This window comes from Monodon monoceros, unplaced genomic scaffold (genome assembly GCF_005190385.1).
Source record: "Monodon monoceros isolate NGI ecotype Baffin Bay Population unplaced genomic scaffold, NGI_Narwhal_1 Super_Scaffold_19, whole genome shotgun sequence".
NCBI lineage: Eukaryota > Metazoa > Chordata > Mammalia > Artiodactyla > Monodontidae > Monodon > Monodon monoceros.
Genome location: NW_021703775.1, coordinates 42278376 through 42303725, shown reverse-complemented (window position 1 = coordinate 42303725; position 25350 = coordinate 42278376). Strand labels below are relative to the sequence as shown.

Sequence of the window (25350 nt, the reverse complement as noted above, 5' to 3'; positions counted from 1 at the left end):
TCTTCATTTGTTAGGTCTGGTGGGTTTTTACCTTACTCCTTCATCTGCTGTGTGTTTCTCTGTCTTCTCATTTTGCTTAACTTACCATGTTTGGGGTCTCCTTTTCGCAGGCCGCAGGTTCGTTGTTACCATTGTTTTTGGTGTCTGCCCCCAGTGGCTAAGGTTGGTTCATTGGGTTGTGGAGCCTTCCTGGTGGAGTGGACTGGTACCTGTGTTCTGGTGGATGAGAGTGGATCTTGTCTTTCTGGTGGGCAGGACCGAGTCTGGTGGTGTGTTTTGGGGTGTCTGTGACCTTATGATTTTAGGCAGCCTCTCTGCTAATGGGTGGGGTTGTGTTCCTGTCTTGCTAGTTGTTTGGCATCGGGTGTCTAGCACTGTAGCTTGCTGGTTGTTGAGTGGAGCTGGGTCTTGGCGTTGAGATGGAGATCTCTGGGAGAGCTCTTGCCGATTGATATTACGTGGAGCTGGGAGGTCTCTGGTGGGTCAATGTCCTGAACTCGGCTCTCCCACCTCAGAGGCACAGGCCTGACACCCGGCCAGAGCGCCAAGACCCTGTCATCCACACGGCTCAGAATAAAAGGTAGAAAGGAAGAAAGAAAAAAATAAATAAAAAAATAATATAAAATAAAGTTATTAAAGTAAAAAATAATAATTAAAAAAAAGTAATAAAAAGAGAGAAGAGAGCAACCAAACCAAAAAACAAATCCACCAATGATAACAAGTGCTAAAAACTATACTAAAAAAAACCCCCAAGAAACGGACAGACAGAACCGTAGGACAAATGGTAAAAGCAAAGCTATATAGACAATCACACACAGAAGCATACATATACACACTCAGAGTAAGAAAAAAGGAAAAAAAAAAAAAATCATTGCTCCCAAAGTCCACTGCCTCAATTTGGGATGATTTGTTGTCTATTCAGGTACTCCACAGATGCAGGGTACATCAAGTTGATTGTGGAGATTTAATCTGCTGCTCCTGAGGCTGATGGGAGAGATTTCCCTTTCTCTTCTTCTTTTTTTTTTTTTTTTTTTTGCGGTACGCAGGCCTCTCACTGCTGTGGCCTCTCCCATTGCGGAGCACAGGCTCCGGACGCGCAGGCTCAGTGGCCATGGCTCACGGGTCCAGCCGCTCTGCGGCATGTGGGATCCTCCCGGACCAGGGCACAAACCCATGTCTGCTGCATAGGCAGGCGGACTCTCAACCACTGCGCCACCAGGGAATCCCTCCCTTTCTCTTCTTTGCTCGCACAGCGCAGGAGTTCAGCTTTGGATTTGGCCCTGCCTCTGTGTGTAGGTCGCCTGAGGGCGTCTGTTCTTTGCTCAGACAGGACGGGGTTAAAGGAGCAGCTGATTCGGGGGCTGTGGCTCACTCAGGCCGGTGGGAGGGGGAGGGAGGGGCACGGAGTGCGGGGCGGGCCTGCGGTGGCAGAGGCTGGAGTGATGTTGCACCAGCCTGAGGCGCGCTGTGCGTTCTCCCGGGGAAGTTGCCCCTGGATCACGGGACCCTGGCAGTGGCGGGCTGCACAGGCTCCCCGGAAGTGGGGTGTGGATAGTGACCTGTGCTCACACACAGGCTTCTTGGTGGCGGTAGCAGCAGCCTTAGCGTCTCATGCCTGTCTCTGGTGTCGGCTCTGATAGCCGTGGCTTGGGCCCGTCTCGGGAGCTCATTCAGGCGGTGCTCTGAATTCCCTCTCCTCATGTACCCGGAAACAAGGGTCTCTTGCCTCTTAGGCAGCTCCAGACTTTTTCCCAGACTCCCTCCCATCTAGCTGTGGCGCACTAGCCCCTTCAGGCTGTGTTCATGCAGCCAGCCCCACTCCTTTGCCCTCTGCACCCCTGTTGCTGTGCTCTCCTCTGTGGCTCCGAAGCTTCCCCTCTGCCACCCCCCCATCTCTGCCAGTGAAGGGGTTTCCTAGTGTGTGGAAACTTTTCCTCCTTCACAGCTCCCTCCCAGAGGTGCAGGTCCCGTCCCTATTCTTTTGTCTCTGTGTTTTCTTTTTTCTTTTGTCCTACCCAGGTACATGGGGAATTTCTTGACTTTTGGGAAGTCTGAGGTCTTCTGCCAGTGTTCTGTAGCAGTTGTTCCACGTGTAGATGTATTTCTGATGTATTTGTGGGGAGGAAGGTGATCTCCATGTCTTACTCTTCTGCCATCTTGAAGGTCTCTCCTATCTCAGCTTTCGACATGCCTTTCTCACTAAGCTTAATCATTTCTAGCTTTTGATTTAAAGTGAGAGACCCGTGATTCTTCCTTTCACTTGAACACTTAGAGGTCACTGTAGGTTTATTAATTGGCCTAATTTCAACATTCTTGTGTCTCAGGGAATAGGGAGGTCTGAGGAGAGGGAGAGAAATGAGGGGACAAGTGGTCAGTGGAGCAGTTTAGAGCACACACAACTTTCATCTATCAAGTTTCACCGTCTTACATGGGTTTGGTTTGTGGTGCCCCCAAACAGTTACAATAGTAACATCAAAGATTACTGATCCCTGATCACTATAACAAATATAATAATGAAAATTTGAAATATTGCAAGAATTACCAAAATGTGACACAGAGACATGAAGTGAGCAATGCTGTTGGAAAAATGACACTGATAGACTTGCTTGATGCAGAGTTGCCACAAACCTTCCATTTGTAAAAAAACGGGATGTCTGTGAAACACAATAAATTGAAGTGCAATAAAATGAGGTATACTTGTAAACCAGTTTGTGGTTGCTTCAGGCATATCATAGTAGTGGTATTATTATTATATTTTTTAGATTATTTGAAGTGAAAAAGCACCTTATTAATCAGTGATTTTATTTCTTTTAGAGTATTTCTTGGTGTCTTGGTCAAGGTCACATGAGTAGTAAGAGTGAAGCCTAGGTTTGAACTCACTTCTTTCTGAATCCAAAGTCTTAACCAAACTAGTTATTCTTAGCACTGCATGATTGGAAATGAGAATGTTTACCTGCCTCAAAAAGTAGAAGATAAAAAATGGTGGAAACATCTTAAAAACTTTGGAAAAATAGAATCTCTGATTTATTATCCATTCAGTAGACAATAATTTTTTAAACTAATGTGTATGAATCCCTTAAGTAGTGAATTATTCAGAATTAATCTAAAGTATTTTTTAAATTATACTGTTGATTCCTGAAGCTATCAGAGGCTAAAACAGAAGAGCCTCCGATGCATGCCAATGAAACTGCAAAAATGAATAATTCCCAAGGGGATGGTGAACATTTTGCACACCCACCCTCAGGTAAGTTTGAAATGTACTGAAATTTCTGAATAATATGAATACATAAACACTGTAAAGAGTGTGTTACTTTCTCATACATACTTCACCCTCAAAAAATGGCCATTGGTATTTAATGTTCTTTGTGAATTTAGCTAAAGTGGTTGCTTGTAGGAGATAGCTGACAGAGAGGGCATAGCCCCCAAATTTCTAAGTGAAGCTTGGAACCCAGAGCTGTGATCAAAATTCCTTGGGGAAGCCCCCAGGCTTTATGCCATGACTACAGCATTCAAGGTATGTTCACATAACATTTGGTACTCTCTTCCTTGACCATAATTACATGGTGTTTGAGAGTTAGAAGCTGAACAGGGAAAGATAATATTTTCCTAGTGAATTAAAACACAATTAGAAAACAACAGGTAGCCAATTTATCTAGAAGTTGTCAGAAACTATTGTTGAAACCAAAATTGATGAGAATCCTTGTGGGAAATGTTAGTGGATGATCTTGTTCACTATGCAGTGAATCATTTTCAATATATGTTTTCTGATTTCCTTTATAAGAAGACAGGTAATTCTGAAACAGAACTTGAATCATGATCATGAATTTACTTCATTTTTTTTATGGATTTCTATGGTTTTTAGGTGCATGTCCTTTTATCAATTAAAAAAATGCATAACTCTGTGAGGTAGATATTATGGTCCTTATTTTTCTTTTATTTTTTTAAAACAAGAAATTCAAGGAACTTGAATGTGGTCCAAAATCAGAGCTCTTAAATAGTGAAACTGTGACTTACCTTGGTCTTCTGACTCCAAATCTTGTGTTTTTCTACACTTTGTAGAAGTTTTATAATTGAGATAGATAGGTTTGTTGTGTATCCAGTGTTGTAAGGATCTAAATGCTTAGTTGATAAAACAATGGGGCATATGAAACAGAAGCAGGTTTATGAAGTTATCTGGCTTTTTCCTTCCTAGCAAATCTAATAATTCCTTTCCTTTTTTCATATTCTGCAGGTTCTGAGTAGAATAACCTCATTTGAATTATGTCTGTGAAAGCACCTGCTTTAGATTTGTTTGAGTGCTTTTAAAATTTGCTGGCCCAAACTTAGCTTTTTGTTTTATATAGACCTAAGTACATATACTGTTCTAATCTTGTGTCTGACATAATTTGAATACATTTGCTTATCTGACTATTAAGTGAAACTATTATAGAAAACTTAATCTCAAGCCATTTGTAACTCAGTTATGCACATTAGCGGTAGAGAAACTGGCAGATAATTTCAAAAGTAATGATTTTAATTTTTAAAAACTATTCTATTTTTTTAGAAAAATGAGTATATCTGATATTACGGGCAATCACTGCATACAAAGTGCCCATGAGAAAGGCCTAATGTGGGAGGAATCATAAAGGTGTTTGACCTCCTGCTTATCCCTTTGCTCATGTCTTTCCCTGGTTCCTGCTGGAAATGGATAGCATCTGTTCTCAGATTGACGCAGGGTTGCCAGTGTTGAGATGATCTTTCTTTAAGCTAGCTGGCTTTCCGATTCTCCATTCTTAGAAATCAGAGAAGTTAAGTATTTTGGCTTCAGGTACTTTTCTCTCTAGTTAGAATATAAAAGGTGTTCATAACCAACAAACTCAAGGAACTGTCCAGACCAAGTACATGAATTGAATATAAATGCTTATGTGCCTGGGATTCCCCCCTCCGCAGAATTTTACTGTCTTGTCCCCAGCTCTGTGGTTCCATATTTGGGGGCTAAGCCCACCACTGCTTAAAGTCACCATCATATGAATGTCATGTTTAATTTTGTCTGCATATTTTGACCAACTTGTTGAAGCTCATCTTCATTTCTGTTTAAGTTAGTTCTGAGCTAGCTCCCTGTCTAGGTTGGTTGGAGTGTTAGCGGCAGCCTCATCTCTTTCAGGGAGACTTCCCTTTCTGTCCAAGAGCCTGAAGAGCTTTTTCTTCTTCTAACTTCCCTGGCACTGCAGTCAGTCCACTCACCCTGTGCTAAAGCAGTGATCCTTGGGCAAGTTTCTTGCTCCTGCAAAGTTCTATTTCTGGTTTTACCGTGCTGGATTTTTAATCATTTAGAGACATGAATATCATGTTCTCCCATGATGCTTTTAGTTCTTGGCATTATTTTTATGTCTTTGCTTGTCTCACCAGCTGTCTTTCATAGTCCATGTATTACAGTGAAAATGTTTTATCTTAAAAAAACCCCACCTTATCTTATAATAAAAAATGTCTCAAAAGCAATTAGCATGTTAATCCTGTCTCTTCGCACAGTTACCAAATAACTGGAAGGTACTGAGTACTCATGTTATATCCGCTTCCAAGTTCTACTTACTGTATTTATTTGTGTAGTTTTTTACATCTTTATTGGAGTATAATTGCTTTATAAGGTTGTGTTAGTTTCTGCTGTACAATAAAGTGAATCAACTATATGTATACATATATCCCCATATCCCCTCCCTGTTGAGTCTCCATCCCACCCTTCCTATCCCATCCCTCTATGTCATCACAAAGCACCAAGCTGATCTCCCTGTTTTACTTACTTTAAAATCTTCATTTTTTAAATATGTTAGTAGGTTTATAGTTATCTTCAGTATGTAGTACAAATTATTGATATTACTGGCACTTATTCCTCCAATACAAAAAATTATAGCTTATTACACTTTTTGCCTGCAAGCAAAAGTTTGAAAGCCAATTACATTGTTAGTAAGGGATTTTAGTGCACTGTTTATTCGGCTTGTATGGCAACCTTGTATTACATTTTACTGCAGTTCTAATCTTTAGACAAGAATTATATATTTTTGTAGCTATAGTACCAAACAGCAGGAGCTTGGTATTTATTTGTTGAAATGTCATTATTCACAAGAACTGTAGTTCAAGCTCCTTGAGGACAGGGACCACATTTATTGTTCTCACCCACTGCCTAGCACAATGTAGGCACTGAATCAATGCATGCTGAGTGAATGAGTATGAGAAAGACCAAAGTATTATTACCACTAGCTCATTTTGGTGAACCTAGTGTAGTAACTCAATATTTCTTATAATATTCTAATTGGTCTCTGTCTGATTACTGCCAGAAGTTAAAGTGCATTCTGCTGATCAGTCAGTACAAGCTTTGACAAGAAAGATGGAAACGTTGCCTGAAAGTTCCTCCCTCCCACAAAAAGACCTGAAGATTCCTGGCTTTGAACATGCAAACATTGAGGGACCAATAGCAGTAAGTAAAAAATATTGCTTTTTAAGAACTATGAGCAAAGTGATAAAGTACTGTGAACAAACAGTGTAAACAGCCATACACACTTGGCTTTTGTTGCAGTCTTCGACTCAAACTTCTAATTTAATCAGTCAGTGGGTATCTGTGCCACTTATGCAGACTTGATTTTTCCTTCTCTTATTTGACCCAGAATTTGTCAACACTTGGAACAGAAGAGCTCCGGCAACGAGAACACTATCTGAAGCAGAAGAGAGATAAGTTGATGTCCATGAGAAAGGATATGAGGACTAAGCACATACAAAATTCGGAGCAGAAAGGAAAACCTGCTGGGGAGGTAGAGGTATGGCTAGCTCTAGTATGAGAAAATTTGCAAATCTACGGGTGGGATTCTCAAAATCAACATATGTGCTCTTGTAGATCTATTCATATTAACCTCCTTGTTAGTGTAGCACCTGATAATAAGTCTTTTCTAGGCAGTGAGATGGTTGTGATAGGAGGATTTTGTGAAGTAGAAATGGTAGCAGTTTTATGATTCTTTACTTGCCCTGCTCTGAGCACTGAAGGGTCAGCCGTCTGTTTTACCTGAGCCTTTTGAAATATTTTATCATAGAGCAGCATCAGTACCCTAGCCACCACCTCTAAAAGGCTTCCCCAAGAAGAGATTTTTACAAAGAAGAGATTAAGGGAACTCAGTCCATGTGTGGCTTTTTTAAAAAATTTACTGAATGTTCTAATATTTGTTCAAGGCAGTATGTTAGGAATTTTAGAAAATGAACCCATCTTATTCTACTGTAGCCAATTTTTTTTCTTTTATTTTTTTTTTTTAAGGAAATGACAGAGAAACCAGAAATGACAGCAGAGGAGAAGCAAACATTACTAAAGAGGAGATTGCTTGCAGAGAAACTTAAAGAAGAAGTTATTAATAAGTAATTTTAAGAACAATTTAGCAAAGCAGTAGTTCAAAATTTCTTAAAAATAAATTATTTAATCCTTAAACAGAGCCTGTTAGTTTCAAATACTTGTGTTTGTAAATGCAAATATAACCTTATTGTTACTATTTTATTAAACATTTGACGTAAAGGGTGGCAGGGAAGGCAGTTACTTATGCTGACCAGTTTAATACAAATTTCTGAATAATGTTCTCTCACGGAGAGAAGGTATAGAAAGCTAACTGATGGTGCATTCATTCATTCATTGTTTGTGCTAAGCATTGTGTTGCATGCTAAGGATACAGTAGCCTAGTAGATCGACAGGGTCCCTGCTTTCATGGGGCCAGGTGAAGAGCCAAGTGTTTGTTAGAAGGGAAAAGGGCAGTGTTTTATCATTAACAGGGTCCTGCGGCTGTCAATATGGCTAGCATACAGACAGAATGAGGGGAGGGGGTTAGCACACAGAATTGGAGATAGGTAGGGTGCTGATTTGCAAGGCTTGTAGGGAATATGAGGGTTTTAAACATTTTATAGTGGCAGTTGGAAGTCACTGAAGTTTTAAAAGCAGGGAAGGTTCATGATGAAAATGTTCATTTAAAAAAGATGTGTGGCTGCTGTGTGGAAACTACTGGGTGAGTTAGAGTAGCTGTGGGTGAACAGGTATAGGGTGATCAATCTAATGAAAAGAGTGGTTCTCTGGGGTGGTGGTGGACAGATTTTAGCATCCCACATCGAGGCAGGCGCAAACAGGACGTCGAAAATAGACGTGGGGATGTTAAAAATACTCTATTATTCTTCCTAGAAGAGCTACCATTAAAACAGATAAAGGAACAATTGCCTGAGCCTGTTGACCTGAATTCTGCCATGGGTGTACGTCTTCTGTGTGTGAAGTGATCCCGGGTAGTGTTCTGTTGTCCATTTGCTAAAAAATAACCAGAAATAGTAGGAGAGAACCCTTCCTTTCAGAAGCTTCCTGTGTTGTGTCATCCCATAAGCACCCTCTTTTCTAGTTACGAGCCACTCCTGAGTTTAACTTACAATTCCATTTTATCTCCTTAAATCTATCGTTATAAGCTTTTTAAAAGGGATACCAAAATTACATTAGTTCCAACTTTCAACGTGCAGGGAAAACTCAGCATCACTTTATATTTGTCACATTTTCATCACAGATGGACAAGTTGAAAAACTAGTGGTTAAAACACAGAAATCTGTTCATGTAGCTTTTTATTAAAAATAGTTTCTATATTGCATACATGTTTACAGATATAATTTTAAGAGAACCTCAGGCATACAAATGTGGGCTCCGGCTTGCTTCACTGAGTGAAGATAAAGATAAAAATCTTGATCTGCCTGAGGGTAGACATTTAAGACAGCAGCTAATGTGTAATCTTTAGTTATTCTTTCAAGGGTTATTTTTAAGTCTTGTTTTCGTATCATTGTGGGTGGGCATCTGTACCATGAAAAGTGTTTTCCTGTAATTCAACAAAACATTCACATTTCTGCTATAAGAAAAGTTTCCTATGATGATTTAAATGATTTAAAAGACTTGTGGCAGTTCTTCAGAAAGGAGAATTAAAGAAACTTCATAAGATATAGAAAGATAATACTTCCTACTGGAACTTAAAATTAATCAGGAAGAGTCAAGAGTAAATAGGGAAACGCTTTAGGGTTGGGCTTATTAGAGTCCAAGAGGAAATTTAATAAGACCTAAGAAGAGTGAAGGGGCTTGATAAAATTTGCTTGAAAGAAAATGTATTCATATGGTAACTTTACTGATCTTGGTTTAAATCCTGATTCACTTGCCTTTATGAGGTGGAAGGTCTTTTTCAATATATGTACCTTTAATCAAAGAGGTGGTAACAGCCCAATGCTGTGATGCTTTGGTGCTGGGACTTTATGTGTCCAAGGCATACCTTCTATGTGCAATTGACCCTTGTTTAGAATTCTTTCATTCAGATTGGTGTATGACACAGTGGTCTATAATAAATATCTATGGATAACTTACTGGCTTTAAAAAGATATTGTAAAATGGACACATCTCAAAATGGAGTTTACTTATATTTACAACAAACCAAACAAAAGCAACAAACATAGAATTACAGGGTCACATTTTAATTCCTGAATTTTACAGGTCAGCATTAATATCACCACATGTATACAAATGGTGTAAAACAAGTACAGTGGTATTTTTAATACAAAATAAACATCTGTTTTATGGAAAAACTATACTTCGTATCTACACAGACAGCCCATCTTCCAAACAATAGCCAAAATTAAAATTAACTACAAAATCTCCAAAACAGGGGAAACTGCTTCAGTTTAAGCTATTCCAGGAAAAATGGACCCGTAACACATTACAAGGGTGATCTGAAGGCTGTAGCTGGAATTACTATTTTTAGTTTTTTGGTTTTTTTCTTCCCAATGCATTAAATTGTAGTTTGGGGGATGTTTTTCTCACTTCAGCATGTCAGATCATAGATGAGCAAACTAACATTAAAATATTTACAGTTAACTTGCTGTTCTAAAAATAAAACCTCTTAACTGTTTGCCTCAGTTTATTATTTTAAATTTATTTACGTACATGGAATGTGCTTTTATTCTTAAAAAAAAGCAGCTTTCATATTACACCCTTGTTAGTTCTTGGAAAAGCTTCATGTGCTGCATACTCTGACACTGAAGTAACTTCTTGGATCAAAATGGCCTGTAGATGTTAAATGCCACTTAATTCAGCACTATTCTTTGTATGTCAGTCTTTACAAATTACACTTTAAAACTTGCCTGCAGCTCTGGAGAGAGACAACTTTATTAACAAAGCAGAAAGTGACTTCAAAGTATCTTCCACAAAAGATTGTACTGGTAGGCAGTTGAAAACATTCTGTTCAGTCCACTCCCATTTCTAGAGAAAATCATTTTGGAATACTACCATACTGATTCTTGGCATCTGTTATTTCTAAAAGTGCTGATTTTAAAGTTATATTAACAAAACTGCCCATTTTGAATCTAGCTTGTTTGTTTTCATCAAAATACACACTGAAAGTTCCTGGTGTAGAAAACTCAACATGTGCTGTAATACAGGGTGTATTTCCCTCTACCTACCAGTAAGACTGAATTTCTGTTATCTCTTCAAAGAAATGGTCCCAACAGCTTAACTTCATTTTTTATGATAGTTGAACTTGTTTTCCATAAAAATTTCTTTTAAAAAGAGGCAACTGATTAAAAGAACAACATGGCCAGCACCATTATACAAGTAATGTTATTGGGTTTGCAACTGAAGTTTTATAACTGTTTCTAAATCAGAAACCCTCCTGGAGCAACCCTGCATTAATATTGTTTTATCAACTTTGTCCCTCCCCTAAACCGTCCCAAAACCTGAGAGTTCCCTTGCTGAGAAGCTATCTCCCAGGTTCTGGTTACTAACTTTTTTTTTGACAGCCTGAAAGGCAAACCCATTAATTACTAGCAAGTGATCAAGTTCCTGGGAAGCCTGGTTTTTTTTTTTTTTTTTACAGAGCTGAACTCTCCTAGCTGATATACTGAGTGTCTTTTGCTATTCCTTGTATATTTATAAGTTCAAGTGAGAAAGCTTTCTGATTCAGATTTTCAGCTCACTGAACAGTTGCAGCATTTTTGTACAACCACATGTTGAGGGTCCCCAGTAAATATTTTATGAGCCAAGACGAGGTCTCTTCCTGGGAGATGTTTCTTCTTCTTCATCTTCCTCTTCATCATCTGGATAATCCACTAAACCAACCAAACTTCCCTATTGAAGAATAAAAAAAAAAAATTAACATATGTAACAAAAAAAAAGCTAATTAGTACAAATGTAGTCACTTTTAAAGGTATTAGAAATCATTTTTCTTAACTAACCACATATATCTGAAACAGATATATTTGAATTTGATAAAGGAACTGCTTGAAATTATGAACAGTTAGTAATAAGTACAACTGGTGGTATTCTTAGTTACCCTCAACTTTTTTATGGGATTTTTAATGATACCTCATAATTCAACTCAGCAAAATTTCACTGTGGAAAAATATCTCCAAACAGTAGGACTCACAAAGAATCATGACATTTGGAGCTAGAAGGACCTTGGAGATGAACTAGTTCATTTCTCTAACCTTACACGAGATGATAGCCAGCCAGTGACAAAAAGGTGCCTTTTAGTCTGTGTGTGTGTATATATATATATATATTCCTCATGTATATATTTCATCAGTAAGTACACATCGTTTTTTGTTCTGCTTTTTGAAGAATAATTTTAAATGGCTGATGATAATAAACACATGAAATGGTTCCTAAAAACTAATGACAAAAATTTAGGACTATCTCTCTCTACCCAGAAGAAAAGGATCAGATATTTCAGGTGTTTGGCCTTTTATAAGTAATGGACCCCTTTGCAAATCCTATTAAAGCTCTGGACACTTTACCCAGACAATTAGTATGTCCTCAGGTCTGCATTAATTTGAACCAATTCCATGAAATCTGTACACATACCTTACAGGTTAAGAGAGCTACTGTAAACACTGCATCTAGTTCAAACCCTTAAGACCTCTAGGGGATAAGCAAGTACAACTGAAATGAGTCATATTTCAAACCTAAGTAGCTTCATACCTAAAGAATCCAGGCATCTGGCATTAACACTTTACCAGAATATAACTGAAACACTGATATTAATCAGCAAAGGGCTCTGAGCAGCTAGAAACAGTTATCAGAAAGTCTGTGAATCAAATAAAACTTATAGTTAAGTGAGAATCTTTCTGCTGCTTTCTCAGCTTAACACACAAATTGTAAGCTGGATAAGCAAGTAGTGTGGCTGAATTTAAAACAAAACGTAAAGCACTTGGCACAGTGCTTGGTATGTAGTTACTATTCAGTAATTGCTATTAGCTACTATTACTGTTATCATTATTATTTGTTATTTGGTTTCTAAGCCAAACAAGTTGGATGAAAGGAAGTAGAAGACATAATTACAGCATAAAAAGGCACCAGTCTGATATTCACACAGCAAATTAAGGAAAGTTTTACTTTTAATCCTATATATCATAATGTACAAACATTTCAGTTCCAAATGGTTAACATTTAAAATAATTTTTGGCATAAGATCAATAAATATTCTGACACTCGGCTACACAATTTAGTTTTCAATTTTACCTCTATTATCTATACATATATATACCATAAACAAACTCATACATTTAAAAAATCATGTTTATCATACAAAGAATAAAAATACAAAATATGAAATATTGGAAGTAAAAGGAACTATAAATCCACAGGTGCACACTGTGAGGAATTTGATAGGTTCCAGACTTTTAATATATAACTATAAATGTATTGCTTTTAAACAAATATCAGCTTTCAGTGTTAGTACACAAAGTTCTATTTCATTCTTTTAAACTCTAGTATTCCATGGTACGGATACACCGCCAAAGTTAAATTCCTTGTTGGACATTTAGATTGCTTTCCCAGGCATTATATTCTCTTCAAAAATTTTTGTTTCTGACAATATATCAACAAAGACAAAAAAGGAAAGGAGAAAACAGCAGATGAAAGCTGTTAAGACATTTTTGGAAAAAGAAATCAGAGGCAAAATAACTCAGTTTTAATGGAGAACGAAGTCAAGAAAGAAGGGTTTGCAGGGGGATATAGAAATAAGAAGCAAACTTACATGTCTTAAGCGCAGAAAAGACTAGGAAGTAAGGGCACCAAAATACTGGGGAAAGCAGGGAATATGATTAATAGTTGAGTCAGTGAAACAGGCAACTGAGTCCTCAACTCTACAATTCGTTCCCCTACCACACGCCTACCCCCACGGGGAGATTCCGGCTCCTCTACCACCACCAACCATAAAGGAAAAGCGACAGAAAGGCTCTGCACTTCAGGACTCCAGGCACAGTAAAGGGCAGGGGAAAGGTGCCAGGGTGAAACAGTAAATTCTGCATGCCAAGCAGAGACACGCCCACCTCCATTCTAAGCTTTCGTTCCCATCCAGGCTCTCAGAACACCAGCAGGTGAGCTTATACTCACCAGGTGTAGCAGACTAGCTATGCCTGTAAGAGCTAAGTGGCTCCACAGGGAAAAAACCCCAAACCACTAACACTCCCTAAAAAGAGCAGGGCATTTGCTCTAGTCTTTTATATGAAGTCCACATCAGTAGGCCCTTCTCATTGTTTTTAACTGCCTTATTTTAAAAATTGAGTCATAATTCACATACCGTAAAGTTCACCCCTGTGCAATGTACAGTTCCGTGGTTTTAGTATATTCCCAAAGTTGTGTGACCGCTACCACTAATTCCAGAGTGTTTTCGTCAACAACCACCCCCCAACACCTCTACCCATTAGTCACTTCCCATTCCTCCCTCCTTCCCAGCTCCAGGAAATCACAAATCTACTTTGTTTCTAAAGATTTGCTTATTTTGGACCAGTTCTTATAAACGGAAGCATACAATATGTGGCCTTTTGTGTTGGGCTTATTTCACTTAGCATAATGTTTTCGGGTTCATCTATGTTGTAGCACGTGTCAGTACTTCATTCCTCTTCCTTTTTATGGCAAAATAATATTCATCGTTACGGATATATCACATTTTGTTTATCCGCTCGTCAGATGATAGACATTTGGGTTGTTCCCACTTTTTGGCTATTATGAATAATGCTGCTATTAATTTTCATGTACAAGTTTTAGGGTGGACATATTATTTTCAGTTCTCTTGAGTATATACCTAGGAGTGGAATTTAACTTTTTGGGGAACTGCCAGACTGTATTCTAATGCATTTGCACCATTTTATTGATACATTCCCATCAATAATGTATGAGTTGCAGTTTCTCACTAACACACGTTTTTGTCCATGTGTTTTATTATAGCTATTTTAGTGGGTGTGAAGTGGTTCTGATTTGCATTTTCCTGACTAATTTGCATTTTCCTGACTAATGCTGCTGACCATTTTGTCATGTGCTTATATGCCCCATTTGTATATCTTCTTTGGAGAAATCTTTTTAAATGCCCATTTTAAAACCAGGTTGCTGTGTTGTGCTGGAGAGTTCTTTATATATTCTGGATACCATCCCTTATCATATATATTTTCTCCCATTCTGTGGACTGCCTTTTCACCGTATGATAGTGTCCTTTGAAGCAAAGAAGTTTTTAATTTTGATGAAGTCTGATTTATCTATTTTTTTCTTTTGTAACACTTGTGCTTTCTGTGTTATACCTAAGAAATCACTGCCTAGGGGAATTCCCTGGTGGTCCAGTGGTTAGGGCTCTGTGCTTCCACTGCAGGGGGTGCAGGCTCAATTCCTGGGGAACTAAGATCCCGCAAGCCTTGCGGTGAATAAAAACAAACAAACAAAAAATCACTGCTTAATTTGAGGACATGAATATTTACGCCTGTAGTTTTTTCTAAGTGTTTTATCCTTTTAATTCTTATATTTAAACCTTTTGTCTACTTTAAGTTCTGTAACATGGTGAGGGGCAGGGTCCACTTCATTCTTTTGAATGCAGATATCCAAGTTGTCCTAACACCATGTTGAAAAGATGATTCTTTACCTCAGTGAATTGTCTTGGCAGTCTTGTTGAAAAGTCTACCTTACTTTTTTTTTTTTTTTAGTTTGGTGCTGTGAGCCTAGCAGATGAATTTATTTTATATTTTTGCTGCATAAATAGATTAGCACCTCAATGAGGCACTTCTCAAGGCTTTCTTTTTTTTCTTAGTTTTTATTTTTATTTTGTATTGGAGTATAGTTGACTAACAATGTTGATTAACAGGTGTATAGCAAAGTGATTCAGTTATACATATACATAACTGAGCAGAGTTCCCTGTGCTATACCGTAGGTCCTTGTTATCCATTTTAAATATAGCAGTGTGCACATGTCAATCCCAAACTACCTTACTTTTTAATATGAAAGAAAATCCAAGCATCACCAGACACTTGAGAAACATTTCTACTATGAAAGAAGGGATCAAAACAAATGATGTAACAATAACAAAAACCTATGAAGAAACAATGACTCTTTCTGAACTAAAACTGACAAATTAACAAATTTTAAGTTAGGAAACTTAACATAATTCATCATATTAACAAATCTAAGGGGACAGAATTCAAAAATTATCCTTGACTCCAGTGGGCCCCAAACTTTTTGGCACTAGGGACCGGTTTTGTGGAAGACAACTTTTCCATGGTTTGGATCGGGGGGAGGGATGGTTCAGGTGGTAATGTGAGCGATGGGGAGCGGCAGATGAAGCTTTGCTTGCTCGCCTGCCACTCACCTTCTGCTATGCAGCGTGGTTCCTAACTGGCCTGGGGGTTGGGAACCCCTGCTCTACTCAATGAAATAAAGAATACATAGATGGGACTTCCCAGGTGGTCTAGCAGTTAAGACTCCATGCTCTCAATGCACGCGGCTTGGATTTGATCCTTGGTCAGGGAACCAGATCCTGCATGCTGCAGGTTGCTGCAGCCTACATGCTGCAACTAAAGGTTCCATATGCTGCAACTAAAAGATCCTGCATGCCACAGCCAAATAAAAAAAAAAAAAAAAAAAAAAGAATACATAGATCTTCCTTCAACATGATTAAAAATTTTTAATCATCAGTAAAGGTGATAGTCGCAACTACTGAGCCTACGTGCTGCAACTACTGAAGCCCATGTGCTGCAACTACTGAAGCCCATGCTCCGCAACAAGAGAAGCCACTGCAATGAGAAGCCTGTGCACTGCAATGAAGACTAGCCCCTACTCACCACAACTAGAGAAAGACCATGTGCAGCAACAAAGACCCAATGCAGCCAAAAATAATAAATAAATTTCATTAGTAGCTACTGTTTCGCTGACCTTGAAAACTATAAAATTTTCAAAGAATGTGATTTTTAAAAAATATATTAGAGCTTTAGGATGCCTCCCAAAGGAAAACAGACAAATTATCACCTGATCTATTTAATTTTAAGAACCAATCAATTCGATTGTAGCAATCAACGATGGTGACGAAAATTATAAGATGCTGATGAAAGAAACTGAAGACGACACAAACCGATGGAAAGATATACCGTGTTCTTTCCATGAAAGAATCAATGTTAAAATGACCATACCACCCAAGGCGAACTATAAATTCAATGCATTCCCTATCAAATTACCAACAGGACTAGAATAAAAAATTTAAAAATTTGTATGGAAACACAAAAGACCCCAAATAGTCAAAGCAATCCTGAGAAAGAAGAATGGGGCTGGAGGAATCAGGCTCCTTGACTTCAGACTGTACTACAAAGCTAAGTCATCAAAACAGTATGGTACTGGCACAAAAAACACACATATAGATCAATGGAACAAGATACAAAGCCCAGAAATAAACCCATGCACTTATTGTCAATTAATCTACGACAAAGGAGGCAAGAATATACAATTGAAAGACAGTCTCTTCAACAAGTGGTGCTGGGAAAACTGGACAGCTATATGTAAAAGAATGAAATTAGAACATTCTCTAACACCATATACAAAAATAAACTTGAAATGGATTAAAGATCTGAATGTAAACCAGATACTATAAAACTCCTAGAGGAAAACATAGGCAGAACAATCTTTGACATAAATTGTAGCAATATTTTTTTGGATCAGTCTCCTAAAGCAAAGGAAATAAAGGCAAAAATAAAAAAATGGGACCTAATTAAACTTAAAAGCTTTTGCAAAGCAAAAACGAAAAGACAACTTACTGAATGGGAAAAAGATTTGCAAATGATAGGACCAATAAGGGGTTAATATCCAAAATATATAAACAGTTCAAACAACTCAACATCAAAGAAACAAACCCAATTAAAAAATGGGCAGAGGATCTAAACAGACATTTCTCCAAAGAAGACATACAGAAGGCCAACAGGCACATGAAAAGATGCTCAACATCACTAATTATTACAGAAATGCAAATCAAAACTACAATGAGGTAACATCTGACACTGGTCAGAATGGTCATCATCAGAAAGTCTACATTATAATAAATGCTGGAGAGGATGTGGAGAAAAAGGAACTGTCCTACAGTATTGGTGGGAATGTAAATTGGTGCAGCCACTATGGAGAACAGTATGGATGTTCCTTAAAAAACTAAAAATAGAACTACCATATGACCCAGCAATTCCACTACTGGGCATATACCCTGAGAAAAACAGAATTCAAAAAGAGTCATGTACCGCAATGTTCACTGCAGCTCTATTTACAATAGCCAGGACATGGAAGCAACCTGTCCGTCGACAGATGACTGGATAAAGAACACGTGATAAATATACACAATGGAGTAATACTCAGCCATAAAAAAGAATGAAATAATGCCACTTGAGGCAACATGGATGGACCTAGAGATTATCACACTAAGTGAAGTAAGTCAGAAAGAGAAAAACAAACATCATGATATTGCTTGTAAGTGGAATCTAAAAAAAAAGGATACAAATGAACTTATTTACAAAACAGAAATAGACTAACAGACAGAAAAGAAACTTATGGTTACCAAAGGGGAAAAGGGTGGCGGGGGAACAGATAAATTAGGAGTTTGGGATTAACATGTACACAATACTATATATAAAACAGATAACCAACAAGGACCTACTGTATAGCACAGGGAACTATATTCAACATCTTGTAATAATCTATAATGGAAAAGGATCTAAAAAAAGAATCTATCTATCTATCTATCTAATCTATCTACCTCTGAATCACTTTGCTGGACACCTGAAAAGCAATGATGGTGAAAATGGCTAAAGGGCCATTGGTGATAAAGAACTGGCCTTCACTTAGAAATGTGGTCAGTTTGTTGAAAAAGGTTGAGAGCCAATATAACCAGTGCTTTACTCTGTGAGCTCCTATCTTGCTTAGTATCAAATTTTTGTGATAGTCTTGAGTGACTGAGCAATTAATTAGTTTTCCAAGAACAACTGCTATTTTTCTATCTGTTCCCCCAAAAGATGTAGAACAAATGTATTCGGCAATCTGCTGTGTCAAAAAAGGTGAAATATTTGTTTGTGTTCGCACTTGATTTTGCTTGTTCATAAATAAAAAATTATCTGTAAGGACAGTAAATTGAAAACTCAGGGAAATAACCCAGAAAATAGAACAAAAAAATGAGTAATAGGAGAGAAAAATTATGAAAATTATAAGGCCCAATAGCCAAACAATAAGCTATAGTGAAAGAGCATAAAATGTCCCAAAACTAAAGGTCATGACTGTTTAGCTGAGAATGCCCAAAGTATATCATCCTGAAATTTCAGAATACAGAGATAAAACCCCAAATGCTTCCAAGAAGAATCAAATAAAATCACACACACACAATCAGGAATAAGAATGTCTCTGGATGTCTTGGCAGCAATAATTTCAAATTTTTGAAGGAAAATTATTTCTAATTTGGCTCTACATTCAGTTAAATTGTCAATCAAGTATGAGGATACAATAAAGACATCTTCATACATGAAAGGTCTCAAACTTTATCTCTCATGGAATTCTTTTTCCAGGAAACAGAGAGGGTATGCTCCAACAAAATGAGATGGAAAACCAAGACAGAGAACAGAGACCTGAGATCCAGGAAACAGTCAACATAAGAAAAGAAGCAAGGCAAAAGGAAGTATTAGTGTGATGGCAGAGGCAGCCTTAAGACAACAGATGAGCAGCAAGTCTGGAGAGGAACCAATCTAGGCTGGGACAAGATGGGAGACTTTAAGAGAGATGTCTCCAAGGGGGAGACTATGTAGAAAATAACCTGAGTGGTTATTTACTCTATAAAAAGAGAAAAGTTATAAAGAAAAACACAGTATAGAAAAAAAGCAGGGAAAAAAAGAGAAAAAAGCAGGAAAAAAATTAATGAATAAATATTTATGTTATTATAGCTATAAAATTATCAAATATTGTTTTAACCAAAAATTGTGATACAGAGAGTAATAAGGGTGAGGATCTGGTACAGAGTGGTAAAACAATATGGCAGTATTAGCATATTAATTAGAAATAGAAGAAAGAGCTAGAAGAGTTCCAAGCCTTCGCTGCGTAGAAGAAAAGAGGACTGTTTTTTTTTTTCAATACTTTTAATGTTATTTGTCTTTTAAAAGTAAGTGCATATATTACTTTGATTAAAAAAAAAAAAAGAAAAGCTAGTATATATTGAGAATGTGCCAAATAGTGTTCTAAACTCTTTACATTTATTAAATAATTAAACCTTCACAACAAACCTATAAAGGAGGTGCTGTTTTATCCCTGTTTAAAATGAGAAAACTAATAAGGCCCAGAGAGATTAAATAATTTCCTTAAGGTCAAACACAGAGAAAGAGGCACAGCCAAGATTTGAACCCAAGCAATATAACTCAACAGCAAATATTCTTAATATAGTGTCATAATATTATACTAAATTGTCCTATCAAAAAATGAAAATTTAAAAATTCTTGTTCAATAACATAAACTGTGTTTCACAAACAGGAGAATCCTATTGAAAATGCTACTTCTGTGATCTTTAGTCAAGAGCCCACCTTGCTACAATACTGAAGAAAGATTCTACATTTTTGTAAAATAAATAAACTCAGACTTATATTGTGTTCAAAACAAGAAGCATCACTTCACTTAGGTTTTCTACTATGGCCTTCTCTTGTCCTTCTAACCTTATACTAACAGTTGTCCTTTATTTATGCCTTTTTATTTTAAGCCACTCCTTTTTGGGGAAAAGGACATATTACATATAATAATAATGTAAATGAAAGAAAAAAGTTTTATATAAAATTTAAACTTGTTTACATGAAAAAAGTAACCAATGGGAAATACATTTGCTATGTGAATGACAAAAGGGTTAATATTCTTAACCAAAGACTCACTCATACTAAAAAGACATAAACCAATTTTTAAAAAGGCAAGACTATGAACAATTAACAGAAGACCAAATTCAAAAGGCTAACGTTCAACCTTACTAGTAACAAATGACACAATTAGGAACGAGACATATACTGTCTCCTCTACCTAACTGGTAAAGATTAAAAATCATTATAACAACAGTGCCAAAGCTGCAGTGAACCAAGCATACTCATACAATGCTTATGGTAACATTAACTGGTATAGCCTTTCTGGAGAGGAATTTGACAATATGGGTGAGAACATTGTTCTACTCATCTATCCAAGAAAATAACTTAAAATGCAACAATGCCAGTAGTCAGTGAAATATCAGAATCAACATGCGCTCCAAAATATTGGTGGGGGGAGGGGATGCTTACAAATACTATGATACAGCTAAATCAAATGAAATTCTACAGTCCTCAATAATGTTTTAATAACAGAGAAAAATTCTCATAATTAATGAAAGCAGGATACAAAACTGTGCTTATACAGAGACTGTAATTGTGTCAGATAAACCCATATACCTAAAGAAAAATCAATCAAATGTTAGCAGTCATGTTCTCTGATGACAATGTGTGCAACTTTTTTTCTTCTTTGAGATTATTTTTATTATCCAAATTTTCTTCAGGAAACATGAAATAATTCTACAGACGAAAAAAACGAAGTTTGTGTGTAGAGCAGTTTCACATACCTTGGTGGCTGTTACTGATGTAGCCAAGTTTGTAGTTTTGGAAGAGGATCCATTAGAACTTGCTGGTGGTGTCTGAGCCACTACAGATTTACTGTTTGTACTGTTTGTTCCATTAGCAGCACTAGTGGAGTGGGAGAAAGTAAATTTGAAGCCACCAGAAGATGTCCTTTTGGGAAGGTTTTCCTTGTCTTCACTTTCCTTTGCTAAAGCAAATGTAAAAATTTGAATATCAGTAAATATTGCTAAGTCAAAGCATCTGAAAAGAACAATAATTTAAAAACTTATAAAACAGTGCCTTTGCTTTTTTGTAAGAGCTAAGAGGGTAGAGCATGATGTGTACAGTGACAAGTCTTTATTAGCTGGAGTCTTAGAAATCTCAGGATTAGAAAGAAACTTCAGAGTCATATAACAGATCAGCCACCATATGCTAGAATTCCACACTGCTATATCTAGGACTCTTCCAAGGACTCACTAGCTGTCTGACTCTTCCTTTCATTGTCTCTCTGCAGCTTCCACTCACTGACTCTACACTTCCATACTCATTGTGAAAACCTAATAATCTCTCCCACAAGTCAATAATATTCCAAATGCCTAAAGAAAATGATTAGGACCATGTTTATCAGTCATTTATTTCCTGAATATTCCAGGTTCCTTTATCTGTTTCCTTTATGACAAAGGTATCTACTATCCTTTAACATCTGGCTGCCACTATTTTTTTTGCTTTTTTTGCGGTACGCGGGCCTCTCACTGTTGCGGCCTCTCCCGTTGCAGAGCACAGGCTCCGGACGTGCAGGCTCCGGACGCACAGGCTCAGCGGCCATGGCTCACAGGCCCAGCCGCTCCGCGGCATGTGGGATCTTTCCGGACCGGGGCACGAACCTGTGTCCCCTGCATCGGCAGGCGGACTTGCAACCACTGCGCCACCAGGGAAGCCCTGGCTGCCACTATTTTTGATTATGTTTCTTAACTGGATGCAGTACTTCAAGTATGGCCTCACTGCCTCTTCTGACAGTACTCAGGGCAGGGCCTGTAATGAGTAAAGGTAGAAGAATTTGGCTACCGAAAGGTACCTATTCCTTAGGACATTTTAATAGGCTCTTGTGATCCCCCAAGCTGAAATAAATAGAACTTATGGCAGTGATGAGTAGAAAATGAGTGAGGCTAGTAGCAACAGTTTCAAGGAAAATGTAATAAGAAAATAATGAAACACTAACTAATGAGAAATGCCTTTAGAAAATCACACGCTGAAAATCACTAACTAGGAACCTCCCTGGTGGCACAGTGGTTAAGAATCCACTTGCCAATGCAGGGAACACGGATTCGAGCCCTGGTCCAGAAAGATCCCACGTGCCGCGGAGCAACTAAGCCCGTGTGCCACAACTACTGAGCCTGCGCTCCAGAGCCTGCGAGCCACAACTACTGAGCTCACATGCCACAACTACTGAAGCCCATGCACCCAGAGCCCTTGCTCCGCAACAAGAGAAGCCATCACAGTGAGAAGCCCACACACCACAACAAACAGTAGCCCCCACTCGCCACATCTAGAGAAAGCCCATGTGCAGCAACGAAGACCCAACACAACCAAAAGTAAATAAATAAATAAATAAATTTAAAAAAGGGAAAGAAAATCATAAACTTATATATAAGTCTAGGAAATGCTTTTGCCTTTCAAGATATAAATTTTTTGAAACATTTAAATTATAGAATTAAAGTGACTGGTTCTTCTGAAAAACACTAGTAAGATCTTAGTTTTATAAACAAGTTAAACATATTTGAAAGACAGGAAATTTTACTGTTACTTTTCTGCTCTTGACATTTTAACTGTTTTTTTGAACATTTATTTGTTTTGGCTGCTCCGGGTTGGGATCTTCAGGTGCGGCATCATGCAGGATCTTTTTTTTAGTTGCAGCATGCGGACTTCTTAGTTGCGGCCTGCAGGCGAGATCTAGTTCCCGACCAGGGATCGAATCTGGGCCCCCTTCACTGGGAGCACGGAGTCTTACCCACTGGACCACCACGGAAGTCCCTTGCCATTTTATCTTTATGAAACTTTTATAACAATTTAAAAATTTCAAAGAGTAAAGTACTTCTTTCTTTAAGCTTAGTTTCTCCAGCTGTAAATGACAGAGTGCTCTGGAAAGTTTCTACGGATCTATATGATCTCTATTATTATTGAAGATTTCAGTATAGAAATAAAAGCACAACTGTTCACAGAAGGCAAAGTATAGACAATGCAATTTATAAACAGCAAATGAAGAGAGTCACAAAATGGCAAGTTTCAAGAAAAACATTTTAAACACAATTTTTTTTTTTTTTTTTTTTTTTTTTGCGGTACGTGGGCCTCTCACTGTTGTGGCCTCTCCCGCTGCGGAGCACAGGCTCCGGACGCGCAGGCTCAGTGGCCATGGCTCATGGGCCCAGCCGCTCCACGGCATGTGGGATCCTCCCCGACCAGGGCACGAACCCATGTCTGCTGCATTGGCAGGCGGACTCTCAACCACTGCGCCACCAGGGAAGCCCCATAAAACGTTTTGAAAAATCAGATTTGAAAAAGGTGATAATTTTAAAAGGTTTTGATTTAGCATAAAATTCATGTCTTTCATGCTTTATAAACTATTATCACAACTTCACAAACAACTGAATAATTTCTATACTAAATAAGAGAATGAACTAATCAAAAATTCAAAATTTTAATACCCTTTTTAGTCTCCATGAATTTTTCATAACTATCTGGAAAATCATCTTCTGCCTTAGATTTTTCCACTGGTGCCACAACTGTTTTCCCTTCCTCCTCTTCATCTTCATTAAACCACATTTCTTCATCCTCTTCCAATGCCTTTGCATCTCTGCGAAATCTGTTACTACGCAATATAGATGGTACACTGTAAGAAATATATCACAAATGTTAAGTAATGATTTAAAATTCCTGACCAGATTATGAGAATATGTATAACCAAGAGGAGATGAAATAATTTTAACTGAGTATAACTTATATCATAATCACCTCAGTTGCGATATAAGATGTAACCAGAAACCAGAGAACACTCCAAGGATGTTTGTACACCAACCTAAAAATTTATCTTGAGTTATGATTATGGAGCAGTAATCTTTCATATAAAAGATTCAGTGTAGGGAGAATATACTACCCTACTACACAACCCTGTACTATCTAATGATGGAAAGAAAATTCCTGGGTAAATTTCATATGTAAGATCCAACTACACATGATTTTGAACATAATTTTATAGGCTATAAATGCAATATACTTAAACAATACCTGTTCAGTTTCTGATTTTGTCTGTCTTTTTCTTGCTCATATTTAGTCTTCAATCCTTTGAATGTCTGAACATATTCAATCGATTCAAGTGCTTTATAAAAGTTTTCAACTATATGTGTAGTAAGAGACTTGATATCTTCCTGTATAAGCACAAAATTTATATTTCAAATATAATACAATGCTTGTTAGAAGAAAAACTTAAAGAAGATTTTTTATAGTTTCAAAGCTAATCAAAAAAAAAGGGTTTTCAAAATCATCTTCCAAAAATAAACGTCCTAGTTTCTTTATAAATGAGCCAGGACTCCACAGAACACTGTGAAAAAAGGAGAAGTAATTCACTGAAGCCCTTTTGGGGGGACTATAAAGAACATCTGAAAGGTAAATGTATTTAGTTTATGTTGTCTGTTTATTTTTCGCATTTGCATAATAGCACTTTACAATTTAAAAAGCGCTTATCACATACAATTTCACTTGATCCTCATAACAATTCTTTACAATAGGTTTTATTAACCCTATTTTACAGAAAGGGAAAATTGAGGCTATGAGAGAGACTGGATGGCCTGATCAAGAGTGCACACCTAGTTAGAAAGCAGATGTTGAAATTATATTTTCAATAAACATTGAAAGATATTATTGATGACGCCTTGTTTAATTATCAAAACAAGATAAGCCTTACTTAAAAAATAAACAGATTCCTCTGACTATATCACATATACATATTTGATAAAACAACTTGAATTCCTCTTGTATATTTCCACAGTTCTCTAGTGGTGTAATTTTTGTGAAATAAACCGATAGTAATAAATTTTAAATTCTAAATGAACCATTTTAAGTGATCACTGCAAATGAATGGGTGCAAAGCAGGCTCATCATTAAAAATAAATAAGTTGTGATTCAGGACTAATACTGGTAGGATATATACATGCCACTTCCTTAAAAGATATACCATAACCTGGTTGTATTAAGGACTGTTATGTCTTTAAACTAGTTCCCCTGAACATCTGAATCAAAAAAATATGCAAAGGAGAAAAATTAGAAACCTAGTAAAATAGTTGTGTTACACACTGAAACAAAAAAAGGTAAGTTTTGGGATTCAATGTACATTTATCAACCACTCAAAATTATTTTCAGAAAAACAAATTCAATCATAGGAATAGGGATGGGGC

The 25350-nt window shown here is 37.3% G+C and overlaps 2 protein-coding genes across 2 annotated transcripts in view; one reads left to right on the top strand and one right to left on the bottom strand.

Annotated features, from left to right (window-relative positions):
- CFAP36 (cilia and flagella associated protein 36) overlaps positions 1–7449 on the top strand; it is a 32870-nt gene extending 25421 nt beyond the window's left edge. The window contains exons 7-10 of the mRNA XM_029231483.1: positions 3142–3244; positions 6312–6451; positions 6639–6788; positions 7277–7449. Of these exons, the coding sequence (XP_029087316.1) occupies positions 3142–3244; positions 6312–6451; positions 6639–6788; positions 7277–7378 (495 nt within the window). The 3' untranslated portion in view covers positions 7379–7449. The remainder of the gene's footprint in view (positions 1–3141; positions 3245–6311; positions 6452–6638; positions 6789–7276) is intronic.
- A 2025-nt stretch (positions 7450–9474) lies between these two features.
- PPP4R3B (protein phosphatase 4 regulatory subunit 3B) overlaps positions 9475–25350 on the bottom strand; it is a 66193-nt gene continuing 50317 nt past the window's right edge. Inside the window, exons 13-16 of the mRNA XM_029231482.1 lie at positions 24185–24324; positions 23605–23789; positions 20908–21110; positions 9475–11137 (exon numbers count right to left, since the gene is read on the bottom strand). Of these exons, the coding sequence (XP_029087315.1) occupies positions 11042–11137; positions 20908–21110; positions 23605–23789; positions 24185–24324 (624 nt within the window). The 3' untranslated portion in view covers positions 9475–11041. The remainder of the gene's footprint in view (positions 11138–20907; positions 21111–23604; positions 23790–24184; positions 24325–25350) is intronic.